The 12,876-nt window shown below is 45.3% G+C and overlaps 1 protein-coding gene across 3 annotated transcripts in view; it reads right to left on the reverse strand.

Annotated features, from left to right (window-relative positions):
* Positions 1-5,886: 5,886 nt before the first annotated feature.
* MID2 (midline 2) overlaps positions 5,887-12,876 on the reverse strand; it is a 163,584-nt gene continuing 156,594 nt past the window's right edge. For all 3 annotated transcript variants that reach the window (XM_087941015.1, XM_026702980.2, XM_087941014.1), the window contains one exon: positions 5,887-10,490. In XM_087941015.1, coding sequence (XP_087797141.1) covers positions 10,088-10,490 — 403 coding nt within the window. In that variant the 3' untranslated portion in view covers positions 5,887-10,087. The remainder of the gene's footprint in view (positions 10,491-12,876) is intronic.

Below are 12,876 nucleotides of genomic sequence, written 5' to 3' on the forward strand. Positions count from 1 at the left end.
ATTCTGGGTCAACATTGGAGAAATGTTCCTAACAGTGAGGTCAGCTTAATAGTGAAAACAACTTCCTAAAGAAATGAAGAATATTGTCTGTTGGCTATGTGTTTCTAGTAGAGGCTAGACATGGATCTCTCATAGATATTTTAGTTCAGATTCCTGCACAAAGCGAGGGTCAGTTTTGATGGCCTCAGTGATCCCTTCCAGCTCTACAAAACTATGAAACTACAATGGAGAAGCATTTATTTCTCCTTGCAAAGTAGGAAGCTGAACGTCCATCTTCTATTAGCTTCACTCAATATTGGTGGGTCATATCTCTCAAGATTAAGCAAACATAGTCTGTTCTTGGCCTGATTTCAGCATTATGTGCAAGCTTTAAAAATGCTAAAAGTTCGTCCTATTGCCAAGATGAACGGCTGATGGGAAAAACCCCTAAGTAAAACAACATTAAAATAAATCGTTTGATTTTATAATATTGGCTTGCATCGTATTTTCTCTGCCATGAATATTTTACAAATGTGTACCCAACGAGGCTCATGTTTCATCAAGAATCTACTTTCCTCATGACAGCCCAGACATCAACTCTGCTCTTGCTTCCTATACTATAGAGATAAAAGAGAATTACAGCTTGTTGTTTTCATTGGTATCGTTGACATTCAATGTGATGTATTGGTGAAGGTGCTGAACTGGGAGATCTGGATTCTAGTTCTAGAAGCTAATATGACTTTGGGCCACTCTTTCAACCCAATCTACCTACTGCAGTTGTTGTGCATATAAATAGGACAAGGGAGTACTGTGTAATCCACCTTGAGTTCTGGAAGGACAGGTAAGATACATAAACATGCAGGATCCAATATAAGCGGGTCACCAGGAGTAGAGGTTTAGTCTTCCATGCTTTCAAGACTCATTCTGGAATCCACCCGCAGGGAATTTCTCTCTCTCTCTGGAACTCCAGAAGGAAGTTCCCTGAGGCTAGGCTCCAGCACGAATCCAAAGCTTCAAAGAATAAACCAAGGAATAATGGATGGAAACCGAACAAGGAGCAATTCAACCTGAAAATAAGGAGAAAGGTTCTGACAATAAGAGCAATCAACCCATGGAAGAGAAGTTGCCTTTAGAAATTGTGGGAGCTTAATCACTGGAAGCTTTCAAGAAGAGATTGGACTGCCATCTGTCAGAAATGGTGTAGGATCTCCTGCTCATGCAGGGGGTTGGACTAGATGACCTTTAAGGTCACTTCTAACTCTGCTCATCTGTAAATCTCTGGTCCTGGTGACTGACTCAGATTAGATCCTGTAACATTATCCTGGGACATGTATATTTGCCTTCATTCGTGAGACATAAATATCACCATGTCTCCAACATTGCCTTGGGAACAGTCTCCTACAAGAGACAATTAAGCTACTTTCCCAATATCCAGCTTAACAGTTCATACCTGGGTCTGCCAAGTCAGGGTGGAAAGTGGTGGTGGTGGGGGGACAGAATGACACGAGCAAGAGAGTTGACAAGCTGAATCTGACTAAAGACTGACTTGGAATCTTCTCACCTGTCATCCAACTGGATTCACGAAACCTAGAGCTTAGTGTTCTAAGTGGACCATTGTCCAATCTCCATTTGGAAATCTCAGATCCAGGAGAAAACAATACCCTTTCGTCGTTCATCTTTCTCTCCTCTCAAGAATAGCAATAGCACTTAGACTTATGTACCACTTTACAGTGCTTGCCAGCCCTCTCTCAAGGTGGTTTATAGAGTCAACATATTGCCCCTGACAATTTGGGTCCTTATTTTACCCGCCTTGAAAGGATGGAAGGCTGAGTCAACCTTGAGCCAGTCGAGATAAAACTGCTGGCAATGGGTAGAATTATCCTGCAGTACTGCATTCTAACCTCTGGGAAGGAAGGAAGGAAGGAAGGAAGGAAGGAAGGAAGGAAGGAAGGAAGGAAGGAAGGAAGGAAGGAAGGAAGGAAGGAAGGAAGGAAGGAAGGGACAATAAGACTTAGATACCGCTTCACAGGGCTTTACAGCCCTCGCTAAGCAGTTTACAGAGTCAGTCTATTGCCCCCAACAATCTGGGTCCTCATTTTACCCACCTTGGATGGATGAAAGGCTGAGTCAGCCTTGAGCCTGGTGAGATTCAAACTGCCAAATGGCAGGCAGATGGCGGGCAGCAGTAGCAGCCTGCAATCTAACCACTGCACTACCAAGGCTCATCAAGAAGCCAGTTATACACTCAAAATATAGCCATTCTTGCCCCAGACACATGTTTAGCCATGCTTGCTTTCATTCCAATTTGACTCCCTTCTGGGTGCTTCTGTCTAAAACCTAATCATAAATCTGGAAGTTTCAGGAACTAAAGTAGAGGCTTTAGCTCTGTGGAGACACACAGTTGCTTCTTGAATGAGAAAGAGAACACACTTATGCATCTGTTTAAGTGCAGCTATTATTACAGTGTTGGTGGCAGGCATATTTTGACTCTTTTAAGAATCCTAAAGCCTTAATGCTTTTAGTGCTGTCAGCTTTGGTTTCCTATCAGTTTCATCCCAGTAGAAAATCAACCCAGCATATACAAATAGCCGACATATATTTCAACAGCAAACCAGGGGTAACAAAGCAATGCTTATATCTGTAAGATTGCGTGCCATGTTCCCCCACTCCCCAGACAAACATTAGCAGAAACAGAGGGAACCACTTAAGCAGCATTGAAGTATAAACTAGATAGAAGCTCTTGTTGAATTGCAAGATTGTGAGGCTATTGCTGGAGCAAAGACATGGAAAATGAAAACAATGCACAGCGGAAAAAAAAAATCCCACCTTCATTTCTAGGATAGTTCCGACCCTCAGTTTCTCTCCCATACTTTTCTTGGCAAAAAAAACCCCCAAAAGAGTGCTCCTTGCTTGCAGCTTGAATAAGATTCCAATAAGATTCCGAGGGATTTCTGAACTCACAACTTTGTGTTGTGCTTTCAGAGACCTTTTAAGATGACTGTAACACAATCGACGTTCAACTACAGAGACACATTCAACAACAACACATTGCCGGAGGGAAGCATTTCCTTTTCAAAAGCGCCAACTCAAAAGAGGCTGTTGTAATCACACATTGTGATATTCACCGTTCTGAACAAGATGAGTTGCTAATGGGTAACAAAGGATGTGGAGATGTTTTCACAGCCTGCCTAGAATTCCCAAGGGAAAACTGGCTAGCTACAGGGTGGAAACGGGATGCTGGACTTAGGAAATCTTTGGTTTGATCTAACGGGGCTCTTAAAGTGAGCGGGTGGAAGTTTACCACAGAATTTGAGGGTTCACAATAGGAAGGGTTAAATACATCCCCCAATATTTCACTAAAAGAATGCACTGGGATCTTGGCAGGGTAGATGCACCCCTGGTTATACCTACCATTGTTGTACATTGGAGGGATCTATCTATGTTCAACAGATTCCAAGTTTATGTAACTTTTCCACAGGTCAAATGTATCCACCAAGAGCACTGACAATAATGGAAGACTTCATTCACTGGAGTCGGTTCAAACATTCTTTCAGGGCAAAAGATCAACGAACCACCTAATAACTCCCTTTTTACGACCCCGTAATCCCTTAATTTGGGGTAGAGTCAGGGCAGCTGGATGGAGCTGAGAATTTACTGGCTGAATGCCCTTCCTGACTCCATATGGAGTTCGTAGCAAAAAAAAAAAAAATTGCACCCTAGGAGAGAAACACCTGCCACTATCTAGGATTGAATTCTCAATTTTCCGAGTGGTAATTTTGGATTACAAGGAAAGCTAGCTTGGTTTTGTTTAGGCTGGTGGTTTAGGGTTGCCCAAACATTATTGCCATCTATTAAACTCCCAAATACCTTTCAAGCACCAGCTTCAGGCAGACTGTATTTTGAAAAACGTTCCTGCCGCATTTCTTTAAACGCCAACTATTTGGTGAAAGTCAAACCTCACATTCCAGATGTGCATATGGGATCCAGATGGTGAGGGATCTTGATCCTCTCTCTTCTATCTTCCCTTCTGCTACTTCTACAGCAGCCCTTTGGCACTTGAGGCATGGATTCAGGGGTGGGATTCAAAAATCCCAACAACCGGTTCTCTGCTCGGTTGCTGGGTAGGCGTGGCCATGGTGGGTGTGGCCTAGCGGAACTTCCGGGAGGGCCATGTTTTGCTCTCCCAGAGCCTCCGCGCATCCTGCACTTACCTGCACCCAAAACAGGCTGGGTGGAAACTCCTGGAAGGGGAGGGGAGGGATGAGTGGGGCCAACTGGTCAGTTCAACTAGTAGTCCAGCAAACCAGATGTAAATTTAACATCTGTTTCACCTGAACTGGCCCGAACCGGCTAAATCCCACCCCTGCATGGATGTTTACCCTCACACACATCCTACCAGATTTTTTTTTCAATTGCAAATACCAGATGTTGGATTTTGGAATAGTTTGAATGTGTAGTTAGTGCTCTACCATGAAGTGGGTCTTCAAGTGACACCCAAATCCATTAAGCATTACCTGAAATGATTTACATTGTTTATGAGTGAAGTCAGTTAAGAGACGGCTGGGTGGTTTGCACACCAATATTTTTCTCGGCAGTGGGTGTGGTTAATTCTGCAACTTGGGATCTTTGATCCAACTCTTCATAGATGTCCTCTTGCCCTGTTGGCAGAGCAGAAGCCAGCGTACAACAATGAGGACCTTATGCTTCCAGAAGTCAACCCTGGTGCTCTTCAACTAAAGCAGAATGCTTCTCCTTTTCCCCAAGTGCCACGTGTTTCTTTCTCTCTCATTCAGATATACAATTTTATAATTCCTCAGTGGTTGCAACATCTTACTGCCGTGATGGCGAACCTATGGCACATGTGTCACAGGTGGCACACAGAACCGTTTGTGTGGGCATGTGAACCCCAGCCAAACTTACCTCACTGTGCATGCATGTTTCTCCCAGCTGAATTTTGGCCCATTTGAGGCCTTTTTTTGTCTCCCAGAGGCTCGAGGCAAGCCTCTGCAGCCTTTGGAGGCCGAAAAACAGGCCCGTTTTGTCACTTCCTGTATTTCTGGAAATACCAGAAATGATTAAACGGGCCCATTTTTCAGCCTCCAAAGGCTGCAGAGGCTTCCCTTGAGCCTCTGGGAGGCCAAAAAAGGCCTCAGAAGGGCCAAAAATCAGCTGGGAGGTGTGCAGTGCAGGTAAGGGAGCAGATCTCATGTGCATGCTCATGGGGTGGGATCCCCCCGCACGCATTGCCTTCTGGGTGCTGGCACGCAAGCACATGTGCAATTTTTAGCATAGGAGCCCAAAAAGTTTAGCCACCACTGCCTTACTATGCCTTCAGTAAGGCAAGAACTGAAACAGACAGTAGGAGAGAAGGAATAGCTCAGGTTCTTCCTGGTCAATCATTCCTGGTCAACTCTTCCAACCAGTGCAGCTAGAACAGCAGTTCAGTTGATGATGTTCATTCCCTGTTGCTGGGACTTCTTTGGTTTTTTGCCTGAGCTGGACTTGGTTGATCCTCTCCTCTGAGAGCCAGACCCTTGATCCCCGGGGAAGCACTCCAACTTTCTACAGAAAGCCCCAGGAGGAAAATCCCTGAACAGCTGCACAGGCAGGGCAATGCGCAGCCCAGAAGCAGCTGCACAGTCAGGACGATGTGACAAGTGGAAGGAAGGAGAGGATGGCTGGAGGCCTGGCACAAACATCTGCCAGCTGGAATCAGAGGTCAACGCAAAGGGGGAAAACAGATAATACGAGATTGGCCTGGCTGGTTGTGTAGGGTGATGTGAGGACACTGTCTGGAGATGTCAGATCAGAGAAAGGGATAGGAACAGCTGTCCTATAAACCCCTGCAAGGGTTTCTCTGCAGAGATGCCTCACTCTCCCTCCATTAAGGTCACTGCTTGGAGAGACTTCATGCTGCATAATATTTATTCAGCTCATCAAAATTTAGCAGAATACTCCATGGCTTTTTAAATAGACTTCATGCCATTCTCTTCCAAACACCTCTCGTTTCTTGGCAGGTCATTTAAAGATGGGCTCATCAGACTTCTAAAGCATCATTCTAACCCACGGACAAGCTCCAGCTTTGCCTCCAGACCCCCTTTTTATGTAGACATATGTTTCTTGAGACAAGCCAGGCTGGACAGATTCAAAAAGAAAAGGGCAATTCTTAATTCCTCTTTAATTCTGGCCTTTAGGATTACATGATGTCGTTCCAGGCCCAGCCACCTGGAGAAGGATATACCTGTAGAACAGGGGTCCCCAAACTTGGCAACTTTTTAAGATTTGTGGACTTCAACTCCCAGAATTCAACTGCCAGCTATGTTGGCTGGAGGATCCTGGGTGTTGAAGTCCACAAGTCTTAAAGCTGCCAAGTTTGGAGACCTCTGCTATAGAAGGTGTGGGGGGAAAAAAATAGGAGCACAGTTGATGGGGCAGAATATCGCCAAGCTGACATAGGTGGTAGAGCACTTTTGGCAGAAGCAGGGAAGCCAGCAGAGTTGCTGTCCAGTTCTCTAGATGAGGAGAACCCGAGGCCCTTCCAATATTTTGGGATGCCATTCCCCTAATCCCCGGTGTTTAGGTTCACAGGCACTGAATATCACGATGCCTAGAAAGCACCAAGTTACCAATCCCTAACCATAACCTAAGCTCCCTGTTTTATTTCCATCTGGAAGTGTGTGCAATGAGGTAGTTCTCATAGGAGAGAGGGAGGGGTGGGGGAGAGAAGGGAAGGGAAAGAAAAGGGAAAAGGGAAGGGAAGGGAAGGGAAAGAAAGGGAAGGAAAGGGGGGATGGGAGGGAAAAGAGGGAAGGGAAGGGAAGGGAAAGGAAAGGAAGAGAAAGGGAAAGGGGAAAGGGGAGGTAAGGGAAAAGGAAGGGAAGAGAAGGGGAGAAAGGGAGGGAAGGGAAAAAGAAGGAAGAGAAGGGAAAGGGAAAAGGGGAGGGAAGATAAGAGAAGGAAAGGAAAAGAAAGGAAGGGAAAGAAAGGGAAGGAAAGGGGAGAGGGGAGGGAAAAGGGAAGGGAAAGGAAGGGAAAGGAAGGGAAAGAGAGAAAGGATTTAAATGCTACAGAAGAAGGCATCTATGACAAGCCCATGAAAACAGAACAATGAAACTTGTTCAGTGTCCCTCTGTGCTGTAGGAATATAAGTTCCCCCTCCCACTCAACATCAAGAAACTGCATTCTGAAATGAGTGCAAATCATCAAAAAACATTGGATTCATATTTTGCATCTTGCATAATAATGCCCCGTCTTTGCCTCTCTACCGGTTGAATCTGAGCCCTGTGGCAGGCAGAGCAAGGAGGAAGTGGGGAAGCAGGTTCGTAAGAAACACAAGCAGTGAGAGATGGGGAATGGAGATAGGTCAGAATCCCGGGGGTAAGACGAGGTTGTTTACAGGCACAGGACACCATTGAGATGTGTGCGTCAGAGGAAGGAAAATTATGAAGAGCTCATATTGTCCAACGTTTAATTGCAGGGTCTTCTGAAGATGCCTTTGCTTCTACAATTTGAAGTCTCTCCGTAGCCATAAAGAAAAGCTAGGGATCTAAGCATGTTTTTTTTAAAATGATGGCTGAGATTCTCAGAGGTTTATGTCGGGCTACTGAATTCTGTGCAATGAATGCATGCTGAAGTTGGTTAGAAATACAACAGGAAAACCACTACCACATCACAGTGATACTGGACTTGGATATTCGGGCACAAGCTCATTGGGGGTGAGGATGCCCTTTCATTTATTCCAGGCCACTCCTTTAGATTGACCCATTTTTTTTTTAAAAAAAAAACAACCCTCACTCTAAAACAATGAGCCATTTCAGTCATGCAACTTGAAGGAAATCGATCTTTGTAGCTGACCTTACAGGTTTAGGAGTGACAAATTTAGCAGCAATCATAAAAGTCTTGACCATTGCTGTAGAGGAAACCCTGTAGGGCATCCACCCCTAGATACAGAACATCAAAATACTGTGGTATGATGGCTACATCTTTGTAACAATGGCTGCCCATTGAAAACTTCCAAAGGCATTACATTTGATCTGCCAACATCTCAATTAACTTCTCCCTGCATCGTAGGACAGGACCTGAGGGCAAACACAATACAAACCTGAATAATATCATGCTCTCCCCATGTTTTTTTTTTCCTTTGACCCCACCCCCAAAGCAAAAGAAACCACGTTCCCCCAAGGAAGAAAATGCCCAAATGTTGAGCATACTGAACCAAGAAGAAAACCAAGACATTTCCAGCTTTCTTCCATATGACAGTTAGTGCCATTTTGTCACCAGACACGGAATGGTCTGGTATGACTTTTCTGGAAGTCGCAGCAATGGGCTGCAATCTAAAACAACTTTCCCCCTTCTGGGGCAGACAGTTAGGGGACTCCAGTTCCCATCTTTTCCTACATCACAAGTGGGCATTCCATGGGAAGCCTGCCATTTCAGGTATCCAAGCCATGCCAAGAAATTCAGCAGTTAAAATGGCCTATGTTCTGCAGTGCAATTTTTAACGATTTAGTGGGATGGGGTTACATTAAAAGCCAAGCCAAGTGTCACATCTCTAGGAAGTTTCCTATATGCATTTTGGATCTTTGCAATGCCTCCCCCCACCCCACCTTCCAATAGTCTGCCCCTCCTGGGACATAATGGAATCAGCTGACTTGCTTCCACTAGGACAGGAAGTTCTAGAGGAGGAAGCAACAAGGATGTCTTGTCCCAGAAAAAGGAAGGACAACCAACCTCAGCTCAAATGATCAAATGATCTGAACCAGGTGATGGAACCAATGGAACACCAGCAATTAGAATGGAAGAATCCTTTTGGGTACCACCACTCTGGGATGCTAACCTTACCAAATAAATTGTTGGTTCCAAGGTGGTCCTAAACTGAAATCCTTCCTCTTACATTTCCTGCATTGAGTTGGGTTGGGTTGGGTTGGGTTGGGTTGGGTACTGCTCTCTTTTCCTCTAATAAAATCTGTGACCCAAGGAAAAGAATCTGTTGCATCTCAAAAGCCAACATCCTGAAGTTATTCTAGCTTTTAGGCCAGCACCACATCACCCATTTCTGAATAAAATGCATTCCTTAACAGCTCTTGGACTTTCCACTTGTTTGCAAAATTCGCTGCCCAGAAGGCACTTCTGGGTAGGAAGAACAGTTAAGTCTGCTAGTAGCAGCAGGATCCCACTGTGTGTAAAAGTGCACAAACAACGCTTCAGTTAGCCAAGCTTTTGCAACATCGTCACGCTGGATGCATAGAATAGGTCGACATGGATCTCACCTCCTTTCGTACAGACCAGGGTTTGGGAGAAAGCGGGCTATATTTACGGAGCACCAGATGCTCTCCTCATGCCTCTACATGTTCAGTGTTAACATCAGCCAAGGGGAACTGACCTACACGCAGAAGTCTACGGGCCAATCCTTGTTTACAGACACTGTGCTTGAGTATATGTGATCTGGAAGGAATTATGGCTGACAACAAAATTTGGGGATAGGGCTTTGGGAAAGGAAAGGGCCATTACATATGGGCTAACTCCCTTTTTCATACATCTGTTGATGTGCAAGAGGAATAGTTGCAGAGTTCTAAATTCATGTACAATTGTTATGGGAGTAATAGGGGACCCGGATTTTCTGTGTTTTCTAGGCAATGGCTTGGGTTCCGATTTCGTTTGGTTCCAATTTTCCCCAAATGATAGCTTAGAGACCTGATGGGGCCCCTCCACCTCAGACTCCTGCGTCTGCTTTACAAAACAAAACCCATCTTGCATTTTGGATTCCCATGCAGCAGAGATGGCACGACCCCACCCCGCCACCATCTCCATCCCCTGCCATGGGACCCGTCCTCTTGTCAGGAACGAACAAGACAAGCCAACTCCATTGGAGACCATTCAGTAGTGCTATCATAAAAATAATAAAATAAAATAAAATTAAGTTTTAAAAATCCCAGTCCATGAAATGCCACCCACACTGAATGCAACTCGAGGGATGCACCACAAGCAGTGGGCTTTCAGTAAGCGAGAGGCGTGCAGGCCGCCCAACTGCCTCCGAAACGCACACAAGGTCTTTGCCCCACCTAGTTGCACAGAGAACTTGGCTGGAAAGGCAGGGCTCCGTGGGTCCTCAATGGCAGGTTTTCATTCCTGATACGTACGGGGACTCTTGAGGCCGGCAGTTGCATTCCTGCTGTTCTGGGTAGTCTATGAAGTCTGGAGCAGGAAGACCCGTGACCACCATTAATGATTTGTTCCAAATGGTGAAGGTAGGGCAGACAGGCAGGATGAAAGCAATCTCAAATGTATGGAGATGGAGCGAGTTGGCAGGGTCGTAGAAGGAGAGGACGTTATTGTCATAGTCCAGGAGGACGCCCAAGCGCTTCATCTGGGGGTGGACGTCAAGCAGCATCTCCTTGTTGTTATGCCGCACCACAAAGCTGTTGTTGCAGCGGGAGAAAACCCAAGAGGAGGAGTTCTTGCCGACCCACTCGTTCTTGGGAGCTGATTTGTAGGCAATGCCGATGGCGTACCTGGGGAAACAGGGAGGGGACCGAGAGTCATTTACAGGAGATCAGCTGCAATGAGGCAAAAATGGAATGGAATGTGCAACTCGGTAGCAGCAAAGGGGGAGGATTTGGCCAACTCACAGCCTTCCCGGAAGAAAAAGACTGGTGCTTTGGCCTAGAGGTGGAGCTCTCGCCTCACAATCAGGAGGCTGGGAGATCGATCCTAGGTAGAGGCAGATATTTTCTTTCTTTGGGCATAATGAGAATATATCTGCTAAAAAAATCTCCACATTGGTTGACAGGAAGGGCATCCGGCCAGTAAATTCTCAGCTCCATTCAGTTGCCCCCCACATTGCTAAAAAACCCTCCACATTGGTTGACAGGAAGGGCATCCGGCCAGTAAATTCTCAGCTCCATTCAGTTGCCCAGACTCCACCCCACAAGTAATTATAGGGTCATTAAAAGAGGATGACAGCCTTCCCAGAAAGAAGCCCACATCAAGAGAATATGCAGTCCCAAAATGGGTGGTTCAGTGGGAAAACGTTCAGGATAACCACACTAGAATCTCTCAGGATATATATCTACTAGGCTAGAAGACTATTGCTTTAGTCTGGCAAGATTCTGTCCATTAGGTACAAGCAAATAAAGGGTTTCTCCCAGGATATATATCTAGTAGGCTAGAAGACTATTGCTTTAGTCTGCCAAGATTCTGTCCATTAGGTACAAGCAAATAAAGAATTTCTCCCAGGATATATATCTAGTAGGCTAGAAGACTATTGCTTTAGTCTGCCAAGATTCTGTCCATTAGGTACAAGCAAATAAAGGGTTTCTCCCAGGATATATATCTAGTAGGCTAGAAGACTATTGCTTTAGTCTGCCAAGATTCTGTCCATTAGGTACAAGCAAATAAAGGGTTTCTCCCAGGATATATATCTAGTAGGCTAGAAGACTATTGCTTTAGTCTGGCAAGATTCTGTCCATTAGGTACAAGCAAATAAAGGATTGGACTCAAATATATTTCATTGCCTCATCTTGGGGTTTGAGCTTGATGCAGAAAGACAACATCCCTTCATCCGTCTGAGAGAATGACTTAAATTTTGGACATCCACAGGGTTCAAACTTCATTCAACTAAACCACATCCTAGCTAACTTTATTTTAGTGTGCCTTCAAGTCAGCTCCTGGCAACTAAACAGACCAATCCATGCAGTTTTTAAGCAGAAGTGGTGTGCCTTTGCCTTCTTCTTCCCGGGGTTAACAGAGAAGGACTGGCTCAGAGTAATCCAGGTGGGTTCATGCCTAAGGAAGGACTGGAATTCCCTGTCTCCCGATTTTTAGTCTGGTGCCTTTAGCCACTACATCAAAGTGGCTCTCAGCTGGCTCTGTGCTCACTGGTGTTTCTTTGCTTCAAGTCTCTCTCTCTCACACACACATAATTGTTTTGCAGATCATAATGAGGAACACCCAACCTCACTTTATGAGAGTAAAAATGAGCCAATCAAGTAAATCTTGGAAGCAAAGTCTACTTTTACTTCCCCCAGACTTTTAAAGTCATCATCATCTCCTTTTAATGACCCCATAATCCCTTGCAAGGTGGAGTCTGGGCAGCTGAATGGACTTGAGTGTTTACTGGCCGGATGCCCTTCCTGTCACCAATGTGGAGTTTTTTTTTTCAGCAGATATATTCTCATCGCGCCCAGAAAGAGGAATATCTGCCTCTACCTAGGATTGAACTCACAGCCTTCTAATTGTGAGGTGAGAGCTCCACCTCTAGGCCACCACACCACTCCCCCCAGACTTTTAAAGTACCCCACACAATTTTTGCACAGCTTTGTGTTTCGCATTCTACAGCCCTTTTACGTTGTGCTGGCGGCTTCCAAGTCCCTGCATTCGTTCTGCTCTCGTGGTAATGTTTTGTAAGCTGCTGCGGGAATTTATACATTGCTCAAACAAAAGAAAGCGTGGTTTTGTATGCACAGAGGTAGAGGCGTGTTTGTGTATTTTTTGTGTGTAAGTGGGGGAGCGGGGATAGAGGTGGGAGGGAGGGAGGGAGTGCAGAGAATTCCCCCATCATAAAAAAAGTAATTGCCCAGCTATGCCCGTCAACCTCTAGATGTTGTTAAAGCAGGTGTGTAGAATTCTTAATTTCATGCTGCGTCAAATGCAAATGATGAGAGAATGCTGAAGTGTGCTCTCCTCTTTCACAGCCCGGCTATTATGATGGTGCATTTCACTATCTTTAGCTCTTGCCTTGCTAAGTTGGGTGTTTCTTTTCAGGCCTCCTGGGTACAGAAGCTCCTCCCACCTTTCTCATCCACCACATACATCAGGGGAAGCAGAAAAGGGTGGTATTTCTATAACGGAGAGCCTAGGAACAGGGGTGTCAAACACAAGGCCCATAGACCAGAACTG

The sequence above is a fragment of the Pseudonaja textilis genome, chromosome 12 (assembly GCF_049901715.1).
Source record: "Pseudonaja textilis isolate UNSWEBS1 chromosome 12, rPseTex1.2, whole genome shotgun sequence".
In the NCBI taxonomy this organism is placed as follows: Eukaryota; Metazoa; Chordata; class Lepidosauria; order Squamata; family Elapidae; genus Pseudonaja; species Pseudonaja textilis.